The sequence below is a fragment of the Tetranychus urticae genome, chromosome 2 (assembly GCF_039701765.1).
Source record: "Tetranychus urticae isolate SD_2017Ah chromosome 2, NJAU_TeUrti_SD_1.0, whole genome shotgun sequence".
Taxonomy (NCBI): Eukaryota; Metazoa; Arthropoda; class Arachnida; order Trombidiformes; family Tetranychidae; genus Tetranychus; species Tetranychus urticae.
Window position 1 is genome coordinate 16,770,927 of NC_142959.1, and position 27,986 is coordinate 16,798,912.

At 30.8% G+C, this 27,986-nt stretch overlaps 2 protein-coding genes across 2 annotated transcripts; both read right to left on the reverse strand.

Moving 5' to 3' along the window:
- Positions 1-332: 332 nt before the first annotated feature.
- LOC107366725 (uncharacterized) lies at positions 333-1,712 on the reverse strand. The gene is made up of 4 exons (XM_015934348.3): positions 1,504-1,712; positions 1,305-1,387; positions 1,145-1,209; positions 333-1,059 (listed from the first exon to the last, which is right to left on the reverse strand). The coding sequence occupies exons 1-4, from the start codon at positions 1,709-1,711 to the stop codon at positions 705-707; spliced, it is 711 nt and encodes a 236-aa protein (XP_015789834.1). The 5' UTR covers position 1,712; the 3' UTR covers positions 333-704.
- Positions 1,713-4,538: 2,826 nt separating this feature from the next.
- LOC107366723 (uncharacterized) lies at positions 4,539-27,971 on the reverse strand. The gene is made up of 5 exons (XM_089268236.1): positions 25,354-27,971; positions 9,774-9,937; positions 8,515-8,773; positions 7,021-7,484; positions 4,539-6,101 (listed from the first exon to the last, which is right to left on the reverse strand). The coding sequence occupies exons 1-5, from the start codon at positions 27,058-27,060 to the stop codon at positions 5,591-5,593; spliced, it is 3,105 nt and encodes a 1,034-aa protein (XP_089124362.1). The 5' UTR covers positions 27,061-27,971; the 3' UTR covers positions 4,539-5,590.
- Between the last annotated feature and the right edge of the window lie 15 nt (positions 27,972-27,986).

A 27,986-nucleotide genomic window follows, 5' to 3' on the forward strand; every position in this document is an offset into this window, starting at 1 on the left:
ATGTGTGCATTTACTTTATTTAATTAGTGTATTTCACTGAATTACATTGATCTATAGATATCGAGTTCGACCCTGGAAAACTTAGACAATTATTTACTCAATTTGGCACAAGCAAAGCTTAATTAAAAATATTCTGTTCCTCAAAACTCTTGTAAGTTGACAAGTTCATGTAGTGAATATTTAGTCTTTACTTTCCTTCTATTTTAAGTGCTTCATTAAAATCACGGTAGATCAAGAATCCTGCAGCAAATCAGAAAAATAAAAGAATTTCCTTTTCAATTTTACATTTGAGTTACTTTAGGAGCGTAAATGAATATCTTCGCATTCGTAAATTGATCACACAATGAGCGTTTTAATCGAGAGAAGCTCCAAATAGTATTATGAAAATTAATTTGATGAAGACAAAGAGATCACGAGTTAAATAAATCCAATAGAGTATTTGTTAAGCTTGAGCTTAAAACCAGAGATGAAACCGAAAAATGAAGAAATAAGCCTTTTGAAAATATCCGGGAGCAGTTCCATATTTTTGCAGATTGGCTGGATTAACAGCTGTATTTGTATCAACACCAATAATCTCATGGAAGAGCAAAGCTTTGATGTAAAGATTATCAATTGGTTTTAATTCTTCGGCAACAAAAGAAACAAAAATTCTTGTCGAAAAAATGAGTATAATTGACTAGATTCAAGTTGATAAAAGAGCGTTGTCAATTGTATCTCATGGGTGAGTCAAGGTACAAAACAGCCCTGTTTTGACAATTCTTTATGTATTCACTTGACGAATCATTTTTTATCATTTCCTTCACTTGGAGTAAATGTTTGTGCGTAAAGTATTTCTTTTTGATCAGATCATTTCCATCGGGGATAGTTTCATCGACAAGATGATATTTTATAATAACTCGATCATGAAGATCGTAATAAACTCCCAACGTAAATTGAGTACCATCCTGTAAGTTCACATATTTACCCAGCTGTTTATCCTCGAAACCGGTCCACATTTCATGGCCGTTGTTTTTAACGAAGCGATTGTTGAACAAATATAGACATCCATTATATTTGTGACTAAAAAGACAAGATAGATATATTAGATAAGCATTGATGTATTGACTGCCTGTGTATTAGTGTACTGAGTGAGAAAATATCTTACCTTTCAAAAGTATTGAAACGACACCCATAAGTGTCCTCAAGGCCAAAACCGGTTAATTTCGACAGCTGTTGGTGCAATAAAATTCAGATGAAAGAAATTAAAAAAGATGAATTTAGGGAATTTCACACAGCACAAATTTACAAAGCCATTTTCACCTTACCTGGTCAAACATAGTCTGATAATTTGTTGTGTCAGCTGTAATCTCACTATAATCGCCATCAGTAAACCGGACTTTGATTGTCACTAAACAAATAACATCAAGAAACACGAATTCAATCAAAATTGGTTAAATAACGAAAAAAAATCACTAAGAAATTAAAGATGGTCAAGGATAGAATAATTTAAGGTCCAATGTTTACCTTTGTTTGTCTTATCACTTCCACTGGTTTTAGAAGTAACTTTAGCTTCTTTTTGTTTTGAACGCAACCATGTACGCTTTTTAAACAGTTTAGAAAGAGATAACTTCATCATTAATAGAATATAATTTGTGAACTGAAGAATAAAAAATATCAGAATGACATAGGTAACAAAGAGAGGGAAAATAAAACACAACACAAAGGAAAACATTAAGCCTTCTGGTTTCGAGCAAATGTAAACCTTGTCACCTGAAAAGGAGGAAACGGAAAAGCTTCAACCAGGTTTGAAAATAAAGCAAAGGTCTTTTAAGACCTGAGGCTAGACGACTAATCTTAAGACGTTAATTTAATTTATAGCAATTTAAAAGAAAATTTTATCCATCAATTGCAAATCTCGGCAATTTTGTAAATATTGCTAATAAATAACAGAATATGAAATTTTTCATCAGAATTTTAGTAATTTTATTCAAAAAAATTAGATTCCAATTTAACTTATAAATTGAATGCCAAGCAGTTTATTGATTTTGCATGCTAATTAGATTTTTTGTTAATTCAATAGCTTGACTTTGAATGGATTCAGATGAAGCAAAGCAGCAGTTTATACAAGCTTAATGTTGGAGTCTAGATAAACATTACAATTTTGTGCAAAGAACGAGTCAGCGCTTACTGCTGATTAATGCTGTGGTATCTGGAATAGTAATGAGAAAACCTTTCTCTATTGAGAGAATTGAATTTGGTTAAAACTCGTGAACGAATTGGTTGAACGACAATCTTTGCTTTAAATTGTGGACTCGGAGATGGCGGTTTTGTTTCTTTACTTTTCAATTTCTTTGAATCAATCCATTCGAATAAAGTTGTGATAAAATGATCAACAACTGATATAATTGAAATACCAAACCAAAAGTTGAGGGATGAACTTATATAAATAAGGTAATCAAGAAGAGCAATTTCAAGGGAAAATTCATTATTCTCAAAAGGAACTGACGGCGCATCAACTATAATGGTATAATCAGATTTATCCTTCACACTGAACGAATCGCCGATTGGTGAATAAATTTCATCAATGCAGTTAGGAGCTTTAAGTTGACTAATACATTGTTGTCTAATCTTTTTGATTTTTGCTCGATCGATATCTCGTTGGGTTAAGTTTGAGGATAAGAATTCGCGATAGTATTGATGATAACCAAGTTTAAGGTGAAACATATTTGGATCATCAAAATCTTGAGCTGACCCGTAACTTGAGCATCCAAATGAAGAACGAATCAATTCATTGATACACCAATAAAATCGTTGATTCCTATTACCAGTCCCTTCTCTAAATGAACCAGAGGGCAGACATTTTGTTTCAGATGCAATAGAATCTAAATCATTGCGAATCATCGAATATGAAACAGTGAATGTGGTTGGTGGATGTGTCAGGTCAATTAGATAGCTTGAAGTTCGGGTACTATAGAGTAATGATGATTGAACAGTAAAGTGTATCGACATGGATTTTGTCAGATTTCCAACCCAGCTTTCTAATTCAATTATCAACATTCTTCCACCATAACGAGGCTCAAATATCGTACTTCGAGGATATTTAGCTGGTTCATCACTATCAACATGATAACAGGTTATTGTATGACAGAAATTGGGTTCAATCAGGTAGCGTGTAACATTACAATTTACCTTTAAACCATCATCAGGTTCTAATTGGGTGGGTGTTATTTTAGCCAACAAAAAATCAATATTATCATTCATATAGCCTTTCATCGAGGCTAAGCTATGATTACCCAGAAGGTAGTATAGCTCTGGAAGATGGGAATGACGAGTGACATAATCATCAATGAGATCTCGACTTTGTAAAGTTTTAAGAATGTAAGGGTAATCACCTGACAAACGAGTAACATTGAGAGTATCAATAAAATCAAAACACAATGTAACACTCGGAAGGGTCAGAAATTCAGGAAAAGAAAGATTAACTTTGGATATTGTTTCTCCACGTATATAAGTTTCCGTTATTGAGCGCAACTGGTAGGCACAGAAAAACGCCATCATAGTACGAATCGTCATACTTAAGATTAGACGACGATGTCGATAAATGGAACCAATTCGCCCCAGGATTGACATTGATTAAACAGGAAAATCTCATTGGGTTGCTTGATCACGAAGTCACCAAAAAACAGATAATTCAAAATAAGCAGGTAAAATAGACAGCGATCCAGCTCCAATTCCTGGTTTTTTGCTGTTCAGGTCACTTTCACAGTTAGTTAGGTCCTTCATGTTACCATGTATTGAAGTACAATAATAAAATAAAACGTATCAATAAAATAATGAAATAACTAAATTAGGTTGAAAAAATAAACTGGATAAAAATGGCTATTAAACGAGCAAACGTTGAATAAAAACAAAAAGAGAGGGAAAAATCCAAGCAAGATGGAGTCTCTGTAAAGAAACTCTTTCTCAAATGACAATTTATAATCTTTCAACAATTACGTCAGTGTGTCAACTAAAAGTGTTAGTATCTTTCAACTCTTATTTAGGTTCTTATTTTATCTGTTTTTGCTTTATCCATAACAACATTAAATCATTTCATTTACAATTAATGTCTTCCAAATCAACCTGGCTAAACACATCAAAGTTGATCGATTAATAAATCCAACAATAGAAACATGTAAACGGCCAACCAAAATTGAATTCAAGTATAAGTTAAACAAAGGTTCCATTATTTAACCCAAACCGTCAATAAAATTACTGAATAAAAGTAGGAGATTAATCACTTTCATACACAAAAGTGAAACTTCAATGAAAGAGCTGTTAATCAAAGGTGAAATTTTGAGTCTAAATAATATCGTGATCAATAACCAGATGAAGAAATCAATTGAGATTTAGTGAAGAACCCGGATTTACGCAAACTGTGCATAAGTGTTCATCATTTGCCTGCGAGCAACATTGTTTAAAGTGTATTTATTGTGGTAACCAAGTATTATTGGATTCAAGTGTACTTCATGTTGGATAACGAGCTTCTTGTTATAACAATGTTAATGAAACTTGACGAGTTAATTGTTTATGGCAATTTTAATTTTAATTTAGGTAACTTTTCTAGTGGTTGACGCTTAAAGTTGCTGTTGGTACAATTGGCAATATTTTGCTTGCTATTATTTTACATGTTATTGTAAGCATCATATTTTAATCATTAGATTGCAACCAGAAATCAAGAATTGCAAAGCTAATTGTAACATTTGTTGACAGTCAATTGTATGAAATTTGAATGAACTGAAGAGGAAGATGAAGAAGTGGGAAAAAATGGTTTGACTTTGCTTTAAATTAAAACAAAATCACAATCCTAAATTACAATTGTGGCAGTGGCAATAATTGTGATTGAAAAGATTGAAGAGAGAGAGAGAGAGAAGTGGATCAATTTTTGACTAAACTTGATTCAAGTTGGTTTTGATGATCATTGGAGATCATTGGAGTTGTAATTAAATTACGGGAAATATAAGAAGAGAGAATCAAATAAAAAGGATTTTTGTAGGAGAAGAGATCAAAGTAGAAGGGTTAGATATCATGATCATCATTTTATCAAGACAATTGGAAATTGAGCTGAAAATAAATAGATTTCAATTAACAAGTTGACTAAATCAATTGCAATGCTGTTAATGTGTAACATTTTGTTGGATGCATTTTTGTTTGTTGAAAATTGATTCATCGTTGAAATTGAGTGAAGATGAAGACGTTTAACGTGATTAAGTGATGAGTTTGCAAATTATGTTCATTGTTTTCATGACAATATTGATGAAGATGTAAAGATGAAAGGGCAAGTTTGGACGGTCAAAAATATAAATTTAACAAAGTAATCAATGACGATTAAACTCAACATAACATTGTAATTGAATAATTACAACAACAACAATAAGATTTACAAGATTAAAGTTGGCAGTTGATTGTATCTTTGGTCGTGTTTAGTTACAAATTTGAGACAATTTTGAGTCGACTTGAGAGTCAATTATCCATTAATTTTCATTTAGAGTCAGGTTTGTTCAACATCAAATTGTATTCCAATCATGATCCTTGAAATGATTATTGAAGCAGTGACTATAATTTGAAGCTGTTAAACCCGTTCACTGGCCAATTCAGCAGCTGGTGAGATTCTTGGTGAAGGCGCATCATTGGTATCAAACCGTGAATAAACCGCTTTGACTATCGGTGATTGAGTTACACTTCCAGCTGAAGCTGGGTTCGCAGTGATGGTCACAGTGGGTAAAATGTGGTGTCCAGATGAGGTGTGTTTAGGTTTTAAATGGCGATTATTGATTTCCATTTGCATCAACTTCATCAATTCAATTTGAGTTGCCAGTTTGTGAATTTCCTCTTTCAATTCTTCATTCTCTTGATATAAATCAGTCGTCTCTTCATGAACCAGGCCAACTCCATTCAACGAAAAGGAAGCATTGATTCCTCTGGCTCGAACTCTATTGTCCCAAGAGTCACCTTGTCCTTTGATTACTCGGTAAAATTTGGGTCCAAAAATGAGCATAACAGTTGTGGTTGTACTCAATTGGGTTCTGACAAAACCAAAAAAGTATTTACCATCGGGTCCAGCTTTGGGTAAAATTAGTAAACTGTAAGTGAAGGAAAAAAGGAAAACCAATTAATTAATCAATCATCATAAAATGGTAATCAAGAAACCGTATTTAAAGTAACTCTCTTCAAAATCACAGTTTGATTGAACCCAAAACGAGTAAATCATGTAATAAGGAATCTCTTTTTTTATAGCTTCTTACTATTACTATTATTTATCATTAATGATGAACACAAAAAAAGGCCAACATCATGAATCATGATAGACAATATAAAGTGAAATCGGAAACTGTGAATGGATGATAAAATAATCAGTCATCTGTAACCAGTTGAGATCAATTCTTGCATGTTTTCATGCAAAATTATTGACTTGATTGGGTTGAGTCAATAAAAAAGAGGCTAACCAATTGATGATTGCCTGTTGATCACAATTCCTATTGATGTTGAATGAAACAAACAATTATGAACAATAAATAGACTCTGAATAACCATGAAAACAATGGTGAAGTCAAGAAATGATGTAAACAAGAACAACAACATTTACTTTTACCAAGTCAACCCAGTCTTCCATGATAATTGTATCACAGGATTCAATTATAATTCACATTACCGGGACAAAAAGAAAGTCAACATTAAATGATCTTTTAACACGATAATGATGATAACAGTAATGCTAATAATGATAATTTAACAATATTCCCGTCCGCATTGGGCATCAATTTAAACAGGTTCAATCATTTAACCCAATTTTACCCAAAAGGATAAATTACAAAATCATTTTCATTTCCCAATTGACCAATTTGATAGTTACCAGAAAAAGGGAAAAGAGGAGCAAAAAAAACTTGTCAAATTGTAACAGAAGACAAAAATAAAAAGACTCATGTTTATCATGATTGTTCAATTACTATTACCGATATAAATCTAGATTTGTAATGATTATTTTATGGTAAAAATGCTTACTGGATTGCTATCATTAGGATGTTCACAATTGCTATATTATAAATGGCCCAAGTAATGTATTTGGCTTCATTGAAAAAAGATTCCGCATTTCGTACATTATAGCAAACTTTGATTCCCCAAAGTAGAAAGCAAAACTCCATTATAACCAAACTGTGATCCCACCAATTGTAGTCACAAATTTTAAACTTGAGCCCATGCCAGTCGGTTATGTAGATGGGCTGAGGAGGCGCTGATATTGTCCAAGTGCCCAGGTAAATGGCCATAATCATGAGAATTGGAAACAACCATTGAAGCAATTGTTTGTCAGTCAACTTCAACTTATGTGCCGATTTAACTCGATATGTCAATGAGACTCTCCAAGTTTTCAACAGTAAAGCCGAATAGGTTATACAAAAGCCCATATGACGAGTACATTTGGTCACAATGCAAGCAAACGTCGTTAAAACTGGAAAAATTGCTGCCATCTTATCCACCAATTCAGGTTTGCATGAAAATAGACAGAAAACAGAAAAGGTTACATTTTTTGATCCACTCAAATTTTCAACTTGAAATACATTTAATAAACCAATTTTGGTCAGTCTGTAAAGATGATAATATAAAATCTCAAGACACATCATGGAAATAATTTGATTCTTGATTTGATAATAATAGGATTCGTTTAAAGGATAACATCACAATCTTTCAATGTAATTTTCCTATGCAAGACTCTGGATAAGTTGACTTTATCTTCATTTATCTTATTCAAAACTTTATCTGATTGGAATCCTTTTCTCAAAATTTTACTCTTATTTTCTGCTTCAGAATAAACAGTCGAGAGTCATTCAGAACATGATTATTGAAGTGAGATTGAGTTTAAATTGTAATTTCCAGATGAAATAAATTGAACAAAGTAATCAATTGATGAGCAAAAATTATGCAGCTACAAAGTGATATCGACTGTTGATCAATTAATGTGACTTTTATTTCATGAAATAGCTTCAAGGTTTATTCTGACAAAATTCAATCATTTTTCTTCTTTTCTCAAATTTACTTTTCCAAAATTTGCCATCAGCCATTCAAAATACTCATGACTACCCTTAAACCTTTGACTTTTTTATTTTTTAACCTAAATTTTCATCTTTTCCCTGACAAATCCATCAAACTAAACAGTGGCTTGAAAAGGTAACAATTTTGTTTCAGTCTGAAAACCCAATGTTGGATTAAATGATTTAGAAAACGAAAGAAATGAAATTTAAAAATAATGGAATCAAAAGGTTTACTCAGTGATCGATCAAATTTACATGAAATTTTCAAATGATAGCTAACCATTAACTAAACCTTTTACTGTATGATTTATGAATATTAAACATTATGATGTGAAAGAAACGCAAACAACATTAAATCTGGTTGATATAATGGTGGCAATGGCTTGTTGGAATGGCCATTTTTATGAATAATATTGATAAGAGTAATTATTTGATCATTATTAATATACAAGAAGGTGAAGTTACTTACCTCAAAATACATAAAGGCACAGCCAAGTAGAGTGATGCATAAAAATATTGGACTGGCAACTTTGAAGACCTTCAGTTTACGATATTTATAGATATAACATGCTAATAGTCCAGTAAGAAATATACAAATTATTGAAACAGTCAATAGCGATATACGGAAAGCCCAATTGTAGGTTGATAGACAGGCTGAACCATCTGTACAAGTTTCACATCCATCTTGACACTTTTGGCAAACATAAATCATATCATATTGAACACTTCTGTAAGAAACAAAGAGACGAAAAAAATTGGTCATTTACTGAATGATCCTCAATTTAAGGTTGAAAAGGGAAAAATAAGGTTGCTTTTTACAGGCACACTTCATGGTTATTTGATATACCAAAATGAAAGGCAAGTTTTGTTTGAAAAGTCTCATGAAAACTCACAACCTTGATTCATTGTTGCTTTCAACATCATACATTATTAATAATATTTTGACAACGAATTTAGTAAAGTTTAAAAAATTATTCTTGGTTAAAGTGAAGCTCATAAATTGTTTATTTGTAAACGATTACTTACAAGTTGGAAAATTCATCAACAAATCAACTGTCTCAATCTCAAGTCTGGAATATTTCATCGTATAAATTGCTAATAAAGAAAGTTCACTTTTCGTTGAAATAATGCTTAAATTGTTAGCAATGTTGAATAAATTCTAAATAATAAGTCGCAATTTTAGGTCTTAAAGGCACTCTATCCAATTAAAGTCAATTTGTTGGACTTTGTTGCTGTGTCTCAATTTAATGTCTTGTCGTCACTAAAAGTCAATATTTCTAAAGCTAATATGCAAAATTAAACATTATAAGACCATGAATGGGCGAAAGTTCATATTAAGTAGAATTTTAAAACATTCAATTTCGTTCTTCAATCAATATAACAAATGCATTCACCGAAAAATTCATTGAAATTGAAATGCAAGAAAACTTGGTGAAATGCATTACAAATGATCTTTGAAAATGAACGTATTATAATGAAGATGTGATCATTTGCAGCAATAGATGTCCAAAAAGACCAGATTAACAAACATAAATAAATATTTTGATTTACTTTAAACGTGAAATTAATGTTAAATAACTACGGCTATTCAGAGTTGAAGATTTATTTGGGTTTGATTTTGGTTAACGTTGAAATCTGGGTTTAAATGAAATGTCTTGCAAATGCACAATAATTCAAACCGGCAAATCGGATTGTCCGTCTAGTTGAAGCTAAGAACAGTCAACTTACCCTTGAACATTGATCTTATCAGTCCATGCCTTTTCAACTTCTGTCCCATTGAAAGATCGACTTTTCTGGTCCTTAGTAAATGAAGCCGAAGTTGGATAATATCCATCACGACATCGACATTCATAACCTCCTTTACTCCATCCATGGCCAGATTGAAAGGTACACTGAATAAAGAAACCAGAAAACACGAGACAAAAATTAAAAATTGTATCAAAACAAAATTGAAACTCAACCCAAACTAAAATCCCAGAAACCCAAAATTGATCTTTAAGCCAATCTATTCATCAACTTCAATCATCTTGATTTACCCTAAAAACCAAAAAGTTGAATCAATCAATTACCGAGTCAAGAGACTAACCTTAATACACAAAAAGACAACAAAAAAGGTCACTTTTTCGTGATTGATCCATTGTAATAACCAGAACTAAATTCAAAATTTTCCAATAAAATTGAAGCTTTTTACTTCTATCGATTTTTATCCAAATTTTCAATACATAGTTACCAATCCTTGGAGTGAAACAAATGCCAAAAATCTCAAACCCAAACGATAATTTAAGTCTCAATAAAAACTTAATCGTGCAACAATCATTACATCAAGTTGCGAACAGCAATTATTCTAATAATAATACTTAAACAGTTTAATAGAGCAGTAATTTTGATGTGAAAACAGCCATCAAATGAAATGATACATTTATCATTACAAATGATATGAACATTTTACCCAAAATTTTTTCAACCCCAATTTCAAGTCTGACAAGAAACAAAACATCAAATGTAAATGTAAAACATTTGAAATGTTTCATTTCCAAGTAAAACATATTATTTGATTGCAATCTTCTTAGTTGATTCACCTTTACAATATAATCAACATAAACACTATTATCATTAACATTTCATTTGATAACTTTCCCTTGCAACCTTTTGCTGAAAACATTTACAATTCAAACATTCATTATTATACGATTATTATGAAATAATGAATGTTTCGTCGCTTCTTTTTTTCTCACTACCAACCTTCGTTGAAATAAGAAGCAAATTATTCACTGAATTGCCATCATTATTGTCATCATTATCATGCTCATGCTCGTTCAACCTAAAGCCGAGTACTTCGTTCAGAGGATTACAATGAAGAAACATGAAGATTAACTGTAATCTCATCACATCTTTCATCCTCTCGACTCTAATAACATTACCATTTGCTATTACAATATTGATTTATTGATTGTAAAGTGCAAATTTTTGATTAAACCTTTTCTCATTTGAGCCAAAAAATGAAACAATTAACATATTTAGTAATTAAATTGTGGAAACGAGCAAAAGAGAATCTAAAAAAAGGTTCAAATTTCTCAGGTAAATGAAAAAAAAGACATTAATATTAATACGTGAAAACTAAGCTATTTATGCATTTATATAATTCAATGTTTCTTCTTGTTTCTTCCCTTCCATATTAACTTATTTTAATTCACTGGGAGTTTCGTTTTGTTTTTGCTTTGCTTCTGTTTACATCAATTTTGCTTTGCTGGTTTCATTCAAATTGTAACAATTGTAATTTAAATAGCAAATATAAATGCATTGAAATGTCTTTCATCAACATTTCGTGTTTGTTTTCATGTTTATCATTGACCTTAATTCACAATGAATTGAAAAATTGAAGCTCAACCATTCAAATAGATTGATGACCATTGAGTCTATTAGATTAGTACAGTCAATGGTCAATCAATTGTCAAAATGTTTCAGTGTTTATTATGAAGAACATCGAGAATATCATCTTATAATTAGACGAAAATTTTCTGTTGGAAAATCCTTCAAATTTTTGATTTGGAAAATTTTTATCCATAAACTCCTCTGGGAGTGATCCTCGGAATTGACTGGGATTTTTGAATTATTAAAAGAGATTTGTAGTTGGGAATTTTGTGAATATTCAAGTTTTCAGAATTTTGTTCAAGTGACTTTTTCGTGGTTTTGGAAGATGAAAAAACTCGATAAAGATTGGGTTTGTAAAGAATTCAAAAACTCGAATATTAGGTTTGAGAAAACAAAGAAAGAAAATTATTATTCTCTCAAAACAAATTCAGGGAAGAAGGTGATTCTTTTATGAATAATTCAAACAGAATTCGATGACATTTTTAGAAAATTTCAGAAAACTCTTCATTCCATAGTTTGCATGTAATTTATCATTTTCTTGGTGGAAAAATTCGTTCATTTCTAATGCGATCAGAGTTGATAATTTACAGTCGCTTCTAATGTAGTAAAGACTATTTTGCCAAGCATTTAACATCAAACGCTTTGTTTTGAAGGTAATGTTTTCGAGAAAATATTTGACCTTTTCAACGAAATTTTGAATTAGAATTGAAATGTTTAGAATTTCATTTTGAAAAATGATTTCCAAACAGAAAATTTCTATTTCTAAAATCAACAAAATGCATCATTTGTAAAGATTTGAAAACATTTCAAGAACTATTCCAAAAGCTATTCCATGATGATTTGAAAAATGAAAATGACCTAAATTTTGGAGGCGAAAAATTGAACTCAATATGAAAAGTTTCAATGTTTAGCATCACTTTTCGTTAGAATCAATAGAATTAGGAAATGTAACAAATTTTAATGTTGAAAATGTTCACTTTTCAACAATTTTGAAGCTTTTATTTTTCTCGATATTTTACTTTGCAAAGACTATCATGGAAAAGGAAAGGACTGAAGATGAAAAATGAAGAAGGAAAAGAAGAGGAAAAAGAAATCGATTTCTTTCCCTGATTCATTGGTAATACAAAGATGTTGATACAATTTTTGCTCCTTTTCTTGAGTTGCCTTTTTTTATCAATCATGAAGAAAAATTTTTCTTCCTGTTGATTACATATTTGATTCTGCTTTTAAATCATCATCACAACCATCATAATTTCATTTTGTATTATATTTTCTTCTCTATCCTGTCAATGGTTATTAGAGTTTTAAAATGAAATCAAAATGAGATTTGAAATGAGTTTTGACATGGAAACTGGAATATACAATAATCTTGAATATCATGAGAAACCTTTAGAGACAAAAGATGTTTTCAGAGTCGAACTGGACTGTTGACTTAATAGTCAGTTGACATTTGATTAGTTAAATGATTCAATGGTTATTAAAAAGGTTTGCACTTCTTTTCATGTAATGCTTATGAATAATCAAGTAAAAATCAGTTTACACTGTTCAACTTGAATTACTGGGAATGAAGGATGAAAAAAGTAAGCTGACAAGGAAATGGATCGTTGCTTTTGCTCAACAACCAAAATCATTAAGATGAAGCTTCAAGTGGCATTTAGATGAGGATGAAGATGAGGATAATAATAAGGTAGGGAAAGGTCAAAGAGAGGAAGAGTATTAGATGAAGATGAAGAGAAAGGATAAGAAATAAAATGGATAAAGAAATAAGCTAATTTAAGGTTTACTCATGAGATTCATCAACAAGGTAATTGGGATTGCATTAACTATTAACCATATTTGCAAATATCAAAGCATTTTTCACTCTTTCAAACCCATTGACAACTAACCATTGATTTAATCAAATGTATAAATCACTTTTCAACGATCATTTAATGATAAGACTTGGAAAATTATTTCAATATTTGGGTTAATTTGGGTTTGGGTTTACTTTGGTTTAATCATAGTTAAGTATTTTTAAATAAGATTCACTACTGAAGTTGAATACTTGCAATGGTTGTATTTAATTACAGTTTGCTTAACTGATCTGAAAAGGTCATTGGAACGAATGTAAATGTAAATTTTCATTTTAAACTGACTCTTATTTGTATTCAAATTGAAATGTTAGGTTTCGATTGGAGTGTAAAGCATTTCTGGTGCATTTGGGTATAAAAGGTTAGCTTTAAAAGTCATATTTGAATAAAATCGCGAACAGCTTAAAGAGATCAATTCAAATCTAATATAAAGATAGTTATTTGTGTCTGAAACTGATTTGGAGAAAATTTGGAGAAACAAAATTAAATCCAATCATAACCAATAATAAGATATTTGCATGTTATAACTTCACTTTTAGCATAAAATGCGATTCAATTTACAATCAATATTTACCTTTACCTAAATTATTATTTGAAAATATTCTGAAAAATAACAACAGACAAACAAAGCTAACAGTAGAATGAAAATAAATATTAAAAGAAGTTGACTTTTCTCGATAGATTCAGAACAACATTCATAATAACTTCAACTGTATCGTTCAATTGACATGAAAACCTTTTTATTAGTGGAAATGACTCAAAGCATTCTTGATTATCTTGAAGACTGAATCATTTGACATGAGATGAAGGTTTGATGAAAAATCAATTTACATTTGAAGCAACTCGGAATGCTCGGATTGACCAGAAAAAGCATTTTTAGGTTTTTGTAAATTTCAAGGGTTTCATAGCCATTGACTCGCACTAAAACAAAAACCTGAAAATAACCAAATTAAACCGATGATACGTTTGGTAAACAAAATCTGGTGAAACTGGGTTAACCATGAAAAATTTTAAAATGTAAAGATTATTATAATTGGGTTGACTGGTAAACAATGGATGCCAGTTTTGTCTTGAGTCTGATGTCAATTATTGATTTACATGATAAAGAATGTTAAACAATGAATGTTGGGTTATTTGAGTAGGAGTTATGAGAAAGTGATTATGGTGATCAAGATGATGATGAAGATGATGTTAAAAATGAAAGCAATCGGATTAACCATTGAGATAAGTAAGTGTGTTTACATGAATGAATCTTCAAGTTTCAGTCTAGTGTAAAGATGTTTCCTAGAAATAAAAAGACTTTGATTTGTTCAGTCAACTGTAATCAAGAAGTTGACTGTTAAGCTTGAATAACGATTAAACCACATCCACAGTTTTCATCCTCTTGCCTTGCAACCATCTTTCCTCATCCTTTGCCTTCTCCTCCTTCCTCATCAAAATCATCACTGAGAGACACAATTTTCATTTCCATTAACAATTCAATGTTGAAACGGATAAAATATTCAACATGAACAGATGCACCTTTAACATTTTCATGATAAACTTGCAACGTTTTATATAATTAATATGAGACAAAAAGACAATCACAATTGGCCGATCAATGATGACAAAAGCCTTTCAATTCCTTAATGAGAATCAAGGAAAAGTTAATCAATATTTCCTCAACCTTTGTGTTCCAAACGAAAATCTGTAACATTTAATTCCCTGACTTTTCGCCATAACTTCAGATTAAATTGCGATTTGTTTGCTTATCAAATTTTCAACCTTTTCCCTTCAACTATAATTGTAATTTTGTCAAATATCAAAACATTTGGTTTGAATTTAAAACAGCAAAATGATCAAATGCTTCTTGATTGATAAAAGCCACAGATTTGGATGAAATGAATTTTTGCCTAAATTAATAGGAAAAACAAGATGAACACACAGGAAAAGAAGTTAATTGTTCAGCGACCTGAAAAATGATAAACTGAATAGAGTTAAAGAGCGCAAAGCTAATCTGAATAAAGAACAAGAAGAAGAAAAGAAGATGAATTATCATGAAAGAAAATGGAAGCAAATTTATGAGCAAGAAAAAAATTCATTTCCTAATTTTACTTTCTAATTAACTTTTGGTGCTCTTGTACTATCGATTAGTAAAGATGCAAAAATTGGACAAGAATAAAAGAATTGGCCAGAAAAATTCATTCCAAAGCTTCAAATTCAGTTTCAAATTTACAGATGTTTAGACAAAAATGTCAGTCTCGTTACTCAAAACGTGAAACATTTTCATCTTTACACTTTTCAACTCTCATAACTGAATGAACAAAAAGGTCATTTTGAAAATTCCGTAAAGATTCAAGTGTTTACCAGATAACAGATAAACTCAGGGAATGAAAATTATGAGAAAACAAAAGGCAAGCAAAATTGGACAACATTTTGTCCAATGTTAATGAGCAAGACTGGAACAATGAGTTGAGTTGAAAAAAAATTTCAATAATTTGGGGAAGAAACGTTTTTTCTTTCAACATTTTTCAAGTAATTAACATTGAATCTGTTGAACTACATGATTGTTCATTGTACATTTGCTCAATATTGACATGAAAATAAAAAACAATCAACAATGATAATCTTTTTCATTCCATTTCTTTTCACTGTTCATCATTTGCTTCTTTCTGGGTTTCACATTTAACCCACTTTTTGCTTCTTAAAACAAATGTCAGTTTAATGTTGCTTCTTCTTCACTTCACCCTCATGTTTATCATCATAATCTTTTTTCATTGTTGTTTCACTTTTCATCAGCAAAATTCATTGCTCATCATTCCAGGATTGGGTGCAAACAAGAACTCTACTTTTTTCAAGGTAAAAATCATGGTATTTCCATGGTTCACTTATCATTTGTTTTTCCTTCATCATTTTGTAGGTTTTTTTGCTTCTGTTGAGAAACTGTAATTTTACATGAAAAAAAGGGAAATGATTCAACATGAAATGTAACACCAAAGCTGAACACTTTGAATGCGCTGGCATTAAGCTTATTGAAGCAAAATGTTGATGTTACTGTTTTAAAAATGATAAGACTCTTGAAAGTTTCAAACAATCGAGATTAAAGAGTTTTTCATTTTGGCTTCTTTAGGCTATTTTTTGTCAGCGAGGAGAAAAAAAGAGAATCAAATTTTGTCTGAATAATCTCAACATGATGGAACGCTCAAGAAAATTTACTCTGCTTGTGACAGATTTTTTTTCACTGTTAAGCCGATGTTAAGGGTAAAGTTGATCAAGTACAAAAAATGCTTCTTAATTGTTGCTTTAAATGATGGTTAAGACAAGAAACAATCAAGAGTTTAGTTTCCTGCTTTTTACAGGGAAACAACAGGGAAGGGAAAGAAATTATTACAAGATAGAAATGATTTGATTGCGATGAAAACAGGTATCAACCAATTTTCATTTTCAGGTTAAGATGAAAGCTTAGGAAATGGATGAAGATTGTAAGATGAAAGTGATTCTTGTGAATATTTTTTGATGACTCAAGAGCATCTCTTGAGTTTAGGAAAGGGAAGATGATAAGGATGAATGTTATTGACTCAAGGATTTTAAGGGAAAACATGTTATCTGTTGATATCTTTGAAGGTAAACTCAGTTTTTCCCTGGGTTATTGAATTTACCTTTTTTTCGTTCACTTTTTTTCTTCTTCTTGTCTGAACAATCTTGAGGGCCTTTATTCAACTATTTATGAGAATAGGAATAATTGTGATTGTTGATGATCCAAAGGGTCAGGATCAAAATTGATGGGAACACTTTTCCTACTGAAATGGCTAAAAAGATGGCTTGGTCAATGTAATGTAATACAGAAAAGGTTTTTTTCCTGGTTAAAGTGATTTTGCTTTTGCTCTGATCTTTTTTTTTACTTCTTGCACCTTTATACTGTTTTTACAGGGAAACATAAAAATGTGATAAAAGATTAGATTCAGCTTTTCTTTTCATTTGGTAAGATTCACTGGAAGAATCATGTTAATGTTTTATCCACTTTGAAACTCATCATGCATCATTCCTGATAATCTGCAAAAAATACGCTTCCAAAAAAGGGAATCAACATTAGACTGAAAAAGGTACTTCTAATGACCTCAATTGGTTTCATTACCTTTCACTGGAACCCATTTTTGTCTAGGTAAATGGTGAAATGAGTTAAAGATTTACAAATAAAAGGAAATCAAGAGGATAATGATGATAAAAAGGTTCAATACCAATCATGGCCAATTGAGGATGAAAAGTGAGTCCAATTAAATTGTATCAGACTGAATGTTACTAATAACTTAATTTATCTCTTCCCAGTTCACGTTGCCATTTCAATCTATTGTTTACTTGACTAACCATTACTCAAATTTTCCCAAACCTTTTCAGGGAAACTTGCAATTGGAATCTCGAGCAACTCATTTAGATCAACTTGAAAGGTTGAATTGTTTCCATTTAAATCTTCAATAATCATTTATATCTTTGATAAATGATGAATAAAGCTTAATCTGTGAATTGAAAAGACTTTTTAATGCAAATAAAACTGATCACTGAAACTATCTGAAAAGCTCAGTCACATTTTTCAAAGGAAACATGAAAGCACGCAATAACTAATGATGAATGGATAAGGTCAGGACAGATAATAGACAGATGAATATATTCTGGATGAGTCAATGTTTGAGTTACAATTATACTGTTTACATCGGTTTACATGAAGAACGATTTTCATTCCTTTCATTTCCATTTTCATTTTCTTATTATTGCTGTTATAATCTTGATTTTAAGGGAATCCTGAAAAGATAGCAACTGGATCATTTCAACAGGAAAATATCGAACTGTCAATGTTTGAATGTTGAAGCATGTTCATCATTTTGTTTGTAAAAATTGTGAGATTTTTAGATTTTTGAAATTCATCCTTTTGATGAACTTCAAACCTAATTCATCTCAAGATTCAGGGTAAATATTGGATTGAAGTGCAATTCTTGAAACAATTAGGAGATAAAGAATGTTAGTTTTAACGCTGAAAGGTTCAACAGTTCATTTGATTGTTTGATTGTTTGACATTTTCACTCATTATTTGATTATCTTTGAGCAAATATTGAATATTGTGTATTAATATTCTGGTAAAAAGTAAACTTATCATGTTTGATATTTTCATTGGCAGTATGAAGGAGGAAAGACAGAAAAGATGAAATGATTACTTTGACTGGTCAAGTTGAAATTGATTATTTAATCAAATAAATGTCAACTTCACTCTGCCCATTGAAATTGATACATTTAGCAGAGAAGGCAAGGGAATGGGAAAAAACAGCGACAATATTAACCTTTTTTTTGAATGATAAAACCAGGATAGAAAGGGAATCAAGAATTGAAATAATTTTTGATGGAAAAACGGCCAACAACATGAAAAGAAGAAGAAGAAGGGAAAAATTTCAACGTAAGAGTTGTGATCGATTCTTCAGATGATAATTATCTTAGTTTATTTCTGCTCTTTTTTGTGACCTTTTTTTTCCTGTTACAATACACATATATCTTGACTGTTTCCCTTATTCATGTAATCATTATATCAGGTCAGGAGAAAGAAGAAAGTCTGTAACTTTGATCAATTCCAGGGAAGCTTCATGATGATCAACAATGAACATGAACCTTGGCTACCATCAATGTTCAGAATCTGCGCAACTTTTTCTTTCCTCTCAACCTTTTCTCTCTTTATTATCATTTTTATTATTATTATCCTCATCAACAGTTTTATCATGAGCTGAATAACTGTGCATATTGAATAAGATGAATGATGGATATGAAAATGAAACGAACAAAAAATGAACCGAAAAAAAAGTAAGCAATGAAAAGGAAAAGAAAAAAGTAAAACGAAAAAAGACAAAAGCAAATTTTCTCGATAAAATGTTCGTCTGTCAGGCGAAAAGGTTGTTGAGCAATTTGATTAACGAGTTAATTGTGACAATTTCATGGAATAAAAATAATGGAAATTCGAAGGGAGACAAAAGTTCGATAAATTCTGAAGTTCTTTGAAGGAAATTTTAAAGTCAAATTGTTTTGGCAAATCGATGTTTCAATTTGAATAAATTTTCACTTCTCAATGTTAGTTTATAATTTCATTTTGCTAATTGTTTCAATATCTGAATAGAGTTCGATAAATGTTGACATGTCATGAAGGTTGGAAAAGGTGAGAAAAGATTTCCATTGATTGTTCATTTCATGGAAACTTTTTTTTTTGTTTCTGTTTGTTGGCCAAACTCATGATCAATATTGGCACAAAAATGAAAGTTACTTAAGCATTTCTTTCATCCTTCATCATCATCATCATTCAAGAACTTATTTTTTCAATTCTCGTTCTTTTTTCTTTTAACACATGATGATGAATCAATGGTTTCCAATTCTCATGAGGAAATTTGATCAATGGGTTTACCATCATTTGACTCGTTTTTTTGCTGCATTCAATCAAAGAAACAAAAAAATCTCAGTTATACAATTTTCTTATTATCATTCTTCTTCAATTGCTGGTAATATTATTCCGATTGATGGTTTTACATTCAAAAAGTTTCTAATTCCGCAGAACTTTGCGATTTTTTTCATCGATTCCAAGAAAACAAAAGGCTAAAGTTTTGACAATCATGCTAATAAGTATCATAATAGTGAAGGAAAATGACTTCAACTTGACTCTATCAACAGAAAGAAAATAAATTTACATTATTTTTTCGTTTTCTTGGAAAAATCTTTTCTTCGTTATAAAATGAAAAAATATCGATTCTGGTTCACTGTTTGAACTTGAATAGTTTCAATGGTAAGGTGTAAAGAAACGAGTGAAACTTTGAAAACAAATTATTAATTCAAAGTTAAAATCAATTTCAAAATGTAGACTCAAGCAAAAAAATGGAGGGAAAACAGTTTGATATTATTGCATGTAATACAAAGTTGAACCAAACAAAGGCTTATGTAAGTTCAATATTGTTACATGATATAAAACCCTATTAATGAATCAATACAGAAAAATATTATTGATTTAAAGGTTATAATAATACGAAAAAGTGCATTAAAAAGTTTGGATAAATTTTCACTCCAATTTTCTTGGACTGATTGAAAGTCAGTGGAGATTTGGACCAAACTAATTTAAAATGCACCTTCAATATAATACAATATGTTCATGGGTAAATGATAAGGTGATAATCCAGGTAACGAAAGTAGGTTCGAATAAAGTAGAATATTTTTCTCTATTCACTCCAATCACTGTGGATTGGAAGCTGAATCGTAGGAAATTCCATTATTCCATTTCTATTCCAGGAAAACAAATTAAGGTTCAATCATTACGAACACTAGAAGTGCTGAAAAGTGCGGGTTTAGATCAACTTGTCCAACCAGTCTTTTTAAACAGAAGTGTGAAAATGAACGATTTCTGTTTTCTGTGCATCAATTAGAGATTTTCTTGTCTCTTTTGTCACCCAAGCTAAATGTTGTTACTCAGATTCAGATTTTGATTTGCCTTTCATGAAATAATCACATGAGTCTTGATTTTTGAGATCCATAGCGACTTCCATTTGTTTGCTCAATATGCTCATCGGTTTGATTTCAGGCTCATTTTTTATTCTCATTTTCTTCGACTAATCAATTATTGAGGTTCTTTTAAGCCCTTTTTCAGCTGCTCGATTCGTCTTTTGGCCTCTCTAGTCCCTCTCAACTCTGTAAGATGGATGGATAGAATTTTTATTAAAGAACTTTGTTTCTGGCCACTTTTAGTCAATGATTTTCCACGAATCCTAAACTCATGATGGAAGAGAAAGTATCTAATGGATTCAAATTTTGGTTCTGAGTTTATGAGTGAATGACAATAATATCGTAGACAGAAAATGAACAATTGAAGATGTGAGACACACTTCAACTAGCGAAACAAATATTTTACTGAAAATATATTCGTTAATATCATCTAATATTCAAGTATCGATAGAGTATCTCAATCCATTTTCATCTCATTAAAATGATCGTTTTTACATAAAGAAAATAATAAACAATTTTATAAAAAATCTCTTTAGCTTTTCATATACTTTTATTATCATTATATCCATCCAGCTCGACTAAATTTAATATCAGAAACTTTCAATAGCTGATATTCAATAAAAATTGACTATAAAATGGGAAGATCTTGATTCGCTGAATAAGCAAAAAGACTGCGAATCACTCGATCTTGTTGAATAAAACAAATTGCATTCCCAGTCATTTCTGTAGTTCAATAAATTTCAGTAATTTTAACAAAACATGATTGCGTGCTTTTGCAACATTCATTTTCAAAGAATGCTTTTGATGTTGAAAAATGGAGTTTCACTAAATCATGTTTCAAAAGATAGTTTCTATTCCAATAATGACCATTGCAATTAGTATACAAAATACTCGACAAATGAAAAGAAAAATTTGATAAATTAAAATTTGTTCATTTCACTCAATTCTGTTTCAAATTTTTACACATTTTCCGATTAAACCAAGCAGCTTCCAAGTTGCCATACTGATAAAGGAGACTTAACCAGTTTACTGTGAGTTTTTAGCGGAAAAAGAAGGTTGAATGAATCTAATTATCTGTCAATTGGAGTAAACTACAGTTTTAATTATTCACTTTTGTGAGCGATTGAAGAAAATGAGAGAAAAAAGAGAAAGTTTTTCACTTGATTTCATTTTCTTCTTCCTCTTTTCTTCCCATTCATACGTCAATACATGCAACGGATAATGAATTCAGGGTATGCTCAGGATATGTTATTTCAACCAAATCACAATTGAAGAGATTCAAAAAGCATGCTATTGTCATGTTGTTGAAATGTTTTACAGCAACAAGCAAGAATGGTAAAACAGGGAGGAAAAAACAGAGAGAGAGAGAAGAAGAAGAAGAAAAAGATCGAGTTCTGAAAAAATCTTTTTAAATCATCTCAATGTTCACTTTGATAATCAAGTCGAGAACAGAGTTGTTGTCAAAAGCCTTTTTTTACTCTTCCCTTTATTGTCAATTGATGACATTTAATTAAATTGTTTGAAGGTTTCAAAGTGTAGTCAGCTTGTCCAACAACCAATACAGATTTAACGTCTATTTTCAACTAAACTTTGTCTCAACTTAATTACCGAAAAACATTGGATAAAATTCAGTCTTATTTTGCTTCATTAGCAACGATCGCAATTATAATGCAAAGCTTTAAAGCTACAATCGTTTAGTTGATAATTTAATTTGATTAACTTGCACATTCACATTAACAGTGAACTGGCAACAATTGATAACAAGTAAAGATGACAACATTTCTAGATTTTAAACATTTTCTGGTTTCTCTTTTTTTCTGGTTTACAGTTGAAAAAACTTGCAACTGGTTTTTGGGTTAAACAATTGGATAGACTTTTGTGTGTTCCCTGATTAACTGGATATTGACTGTGATTGACTGTGACAATGTTGATAATCTTGAGCTTGTAAGACAACAATCAAATGTGAAACTAATGATAATCTCATAACATATTGAACTTATTATATTTGAATGTTTTTCCCTGACTGATAATAATGATAAGAAATGATGATTTAGCGGAAGGATGGAGATGAAGATGTTACAGAGAGGAAAAGGATGAAAAGGTATTCCAGTTGTGTTTGTCTTTTTGTTGACAGCATCAATAATAATCTAATTGTTGTTCCACTCAGCAACCAGAATTTGTTCTCAACATTTTCTTCTTTTTCTCTCTGCCCAAAATTTCCAAACAAAACAACAATAAAAGTATCAAAAAATGTCTCGATTTTTCTCTCGTTTCTTACAACTGTTTGATCACAGTCAATGTTTTTATCATGGAAACAAAAACATGCATTTTCTCATGTAATCATGATAAAAATCTTGTTTTACCAAGCTTATGAATTTTTGGTGAAACAAGAAGAAAAGGAAAAGACAAAAGTCAATAAAATGATGTCCAAAGGTCCAAGGTTTTGATTGAAGTTAAATGAAATTAAATGAAAAACAATCTTAAGTGTGAAATTGAATTTAACTTGAAATGTCTTTTAATAACTAAAATTCATTTTTGTTCAACATTTATTTCAACTTTTGTTGGAACAACATTGATAAACTGAATTTGGTGAAACTCATCTTGAGAAATGGAGAAAAGAAAAACAAGGAAAATGATGAAGATGATCAAGAGGAAGATGAAAGAAACGGAAATGAAAATGATGCCGAGCACACTCAGAGGAATGAGATGAAAATTGAAAAAAACATCGATTAGGATTTTGCCATGAAAAGAAGCTAAATGTATATTATTTCAATGAGAAAAGTAGAAAAATTGAATTTACTCTTTTTTTTATCTTCCTGTTTAATGGGAAATAAACCCTTTGAATATTTCATTGAGATGTGAGTTTCAATTGTAAAGAAGCAAATAAATTAACAGATAATTTGTGAAGGTAAACTCAACATTTACCATTCATTATATTAAACAATGAAGATAATGAATGGTTTAATATTGTTTGCTTGCTATTGATTATAATATCAATATTGCATTTACCTTTTTTAATGAACAAAATAAAGGAATGAATTTAATTTTTCCTTTGATTGTTTCAATGTAAATCTGTAGCCAATATCATTAAATCATCAATAATGAGCAAAGGAATTAGGAAAAAGCAAATTGTAAGCTTTATATTAATGGGTTTGGTTTTTTGGTAATTAACAGCATTGACTTGTTTTTTTTTAATTAATAACAAGTAATTAATTTGCTTATCAAAATTGATTTCTCGGTGAATTTGATATTCGAGTAAGAGACGTGTTGTTGTCAATCAGTTCATTTATAATTGACTGTCAAATGAAAGTCAAATGAACGTAAATATTAACATCAAGAAATGGTTATAATTCAATGTAAACATGGATTTCAATGAATTCAATGATAATGTCTAACTAATGCAAATGTCAACCCATCAATCTGATTCATTCAATATATTAAAATGTTTACTTTTATTGTTATTTACTTGTTATATCAATATTTTGACTGTCGGTGACTTGTTTTTGGGTTATCATTCAATAAGCATCTAAGGAAAAATGAAAGTGACAATCAACCAGAAATTGGGTAAAAAAGATTTGAAATGAATGAGATTGAGTGAAATTGTAATCATTCAAGAATCATTTGTGTTGTCAAATTTTGTCCGATAGTCAAGCTTTTAGTGTTAAATCAAGTTAAACAATTGAACAATCAAGCTGATTTGGGGTCAATTTTTTTTGCTAAGTTGAAAGGTTGACTAAAGTCTGGACTGGATAAACCTCTGGATTAGAGTTGGTCATTTTTATTTGCTTGGACACATTTTAAGGCGGATTTATGGGAACCATTTACTTGATAAATTGTCGTTAATCATTGAATTGAGTGAATTCAAGTTTACAGACGATTCTTGGAGCAATTTATTTTCATTTGAGTTTTCATTTTGACAAACCATTTTAGGTTTTGCCTTTTTGCTTTGGTTGCAGGTTTAATGTCATTACCTTGTATTGACTGATTCAGTCAATTCAACAATCAGACAATGATTAAGTTTTCAACAGCCAATGATTGTACTTAAAAATGGTAAACAATTAATATTATATTATTGACAAGAGGATAATCATGAGGCAAAATTGTTTCATCAAACAAAGGAATAATCAAGAGCTGAAAGGATGGAAATGAAAAATTGATGAAAGAAAAAAAAATGTATAACAACAAAGCAACTGAAAATGTTAACCATAAATAGTTAACATTTGATAATATTCAATATAGCAATCATTATTCAGTGATGACATTAATTTGATAGTAAAAAATGAGCCTAAAGGTAACTATTAATAATGGTTCAGTGATCAATATCATTTTCTAGTTTCATCATTATTTCAATGGATTGAGAGAAAGCGAAAATGCCTAAATTGAAGTGAAATAATGTATGTAATGGATTAGGTTAAATTAAATTTGATAATATAAAGAGCTTAATAACAATCAACTATAACCAGTTTACTTGTCATGAGTTGAGTAAAATATCGACTGAAAATGGAATTGGTTTGATTGTTGATTGGCTTGGGATTGAAGTTGATGAAATTGTTATTTTATTGTATTGCAAGGTGTCTATGGGAAAGGCTCACCTTGCTGCTTGGTCGATGACATTTGTGAGTTCCAAGAAGCGGAATTGTGGTCTCAATCGATGCATGGTCACATTGATTGATATCAATTTTACCAATATCAATATCAACCGAGATGATACCTCGAAGGATACAAGAATCAATTGACTCAAAGATGATTAACGATGTATATGAAAATAGCCAAATCTGGTAATCACAGGAATAATATGCATTTGTCCAGCTTGTAAATTTAGGACACTTATTGTTAAATTTATTATTATTGTTATTGTTGTTATTGTTTCTCTCCTTATTACTATTTTCATTATTGTTGGTATTTTTATTATCATTATTAAGTTCATTATTGTTGGTAATATGTTCCTTTTTATTGCTATTTTTGTTATTAGGGTTGACCAGGGCGCCGGTTTGGTTCATGTTGTTGTTTGCTGTTGGTGTTGGATTTTGTTGGACACTTGTTGGTGAATCCAAGGATAAAAATGATGATAATTGAGATCGAGGAATGTATTGCTGGACCAGTAGATGGTCAAAGAGACGTTCTTGGTTGGCTGATTTAAATTCAAAATCAAACCAGGGTTCATACGGTGAAATGGTTCGATTAATATTTAAGGTGAAAAAGGTTCGTTTACGTTTAGCCGTATAATAATAAACTGGTTTAATGTAATTGATTGTATTCTCTGTATTTAAGGGTCTAAAATTGGATTCCTGAAACTGCCCATTCAACCGTCCTTCACTATTGTTATTACTTCTTGGATTATTGTTATTGGTGGCGGTGGTGTTACTCTCACTTAGCCAAATGATACGAGCATGGATAATATCTTTATCAAGGTTAATCATTTCATGAAAAGATTTCTTTAAAAATCGATAACCATCTTCATTGGGCTTGTAGTCAATGAGTATTGCATTTAAAAGGTCAACTCGAGCCGCAGTCTGGTTGTACTTTAAGCGTAACGATTGAGGTGGTATATCACGAGAGGGTGAGGAAGCATAGAAAGGGTGATGATGATGAGGTGTTGCCAGGGTTCCAGAGGAAGAGGGCGATGAAGCTTGTTGACTGGACATTAGTAAATTATTATAAAGCAGTGATGATGATGGATTGTTAAAGTTATTATTGGTCAACTGGTGTCGATCGTCTTGGCTCATTAGTGTGGAGATTGATAGTGAGGGTGAATTTGATCGTCTGATTAATTCATCAGATCCATGGTTAGGTGATTGAAGGCAAAATTCACCACGTGTAACTCGATCTATGTATTGAATCATATCTTCGGGTGTCATTGGTTGCTTTGGTGGACCTCGAGTTCTCATACTATTTGGATTGATAAAATTGGTCTTTTGAGCTTCTTTGCTTCTCATCCTTGCATCGACACTATCTTCTTCTTCATCATCTTTCACCGAAACAAATTGAGTTTGATAGTTTGATGGTGATGGTCCATGTGATCTAATATTTCGGTACGGATGGTAATTGTTTGGAATGTAAAACCGACGATCCTCTTCCATTGACCACGAGAATGAAGTTGATGCAAAAGCAAAGGTTACAAGATACTTTGTGATTAATAAAAGCAACCAATAGCTGAATGTTGGTCGACGAGCTGGGCGATGATGATGATGGCGTTGATGATTGCTATTTTCAGTAAAAATGGCTGGGGGCTTCATTAGAAGTGACTTTATACGAGACATTTTAATCAACACTTGATCCATTTTGCCAATATAAGTCATCTTCTGCTTGGTAACAAGAAACAAATTAGATTAAGCATTGTTGTTGGCACAGAAACAATATTATTTCAATTATTAAATTATTGATACTATTTTAATTAAAACTATCGATAGAATCACAAATTGTTAAATTTTTAAGATCAAGAATTAGTTGGTTAATAAAAGTAGAAACAAAAGAAAGAAGGAGAGAAACAATGGAAAGTATGGCGTTTGGCACAAAACAGTTAACAGATGAGTAACAATGTTACATAGTAAATTGGAAAAAAACCGTTGAAAGTGAAACAAAAGGATAAACACAATAATCAACAAAGCGACCAAAGGCTGTTAACAGTTGCACAAATTCACAATTAAACAGTGACACTGATGGAAACAATGTTGTCATAATAATGATAATCAATATTTTTAACCCAACAAAAACATGTTAACTGTTAGCATGAACAAGGAACCAAGTAACGAGAATGTAAAACAGAAGACACAACAAGAAAAAAGTAACAACAGTTTTGTAAACTGATCAACTTGTTTTAGCTTATCTCCAAGCTCACTTTACATGTTATTAAATTGAACAATTGGCAATAATTTGTTGAGGTTCATCATCATGGTAACATTGGTATAATAACTATTGAATAATAACGTTAAATAATCAAATTTAATTTTGCATCCATTGTAAACCTTTTGATGTTTAGGTGAACCAAGAAACATTCATTGTCTTTTCACTTGAATTTGATGTTTCACTTCAACAGATAATAAATAGTCTTCATCTTTTTTTACTCGTTATTTCAACTCTCTCTCTCTCTCTCTCTTTCTTCCTCTCATCATCTCTTTCTTTTCTCTCTCTCTCTCCAATCTTCTTATTTCTAGATAATTTCATCACCATTCTCTGCATCCATGACATTTCCAAAATGTGAATGAAATGAACAAAAGCCTGAACC

Bases quoted from the DNA above. Each gene is read 5' to 3' on its own strand.
- LOC107366725 (XM_015934348.3), bottom strand. From the start codon at position 1,711: ATGTTTTCCTTTGTGTTGTGTTTTATTTTCCCTCTCTTTGTTACCTAT. The intron at 1,388-1,503 runs GTAAACATTGGA...TTATTTGTTTAG, and splicing joins AAGTGATAAGACAAACAAAG to TGACAATCAAAGTCCGGTTT. The intron at 1,060-1,144 runs GTAAGATATTTT...TTGTCTTTTTAG, and splicing joins CGTTTCAATACTTTTGAAAG to TCACAAATATAATGGATGTC.
- LOC107366723 (XM_089268236.1), bottom strand. From the start codon at position 27,060: ATGACTTATATTGGCAAAATGGATCAAGTGTTGATTAAAATGTCTCGT. The intron at 7,485-8,514 runs GTAAGTAACTTC...TTGGTGGATAAG, and splicing joins GTGCCTTTATGTATTTTGAG to ATGGCAGCAATTTTTCCAGT. The intron at 6,102-7,020 runs GTAAGCATTTTT...CTTCACTTACAG, and splicing joins ATCCTAATGATAGCAATCCA to TTTACTAATTTTACCCAAAG.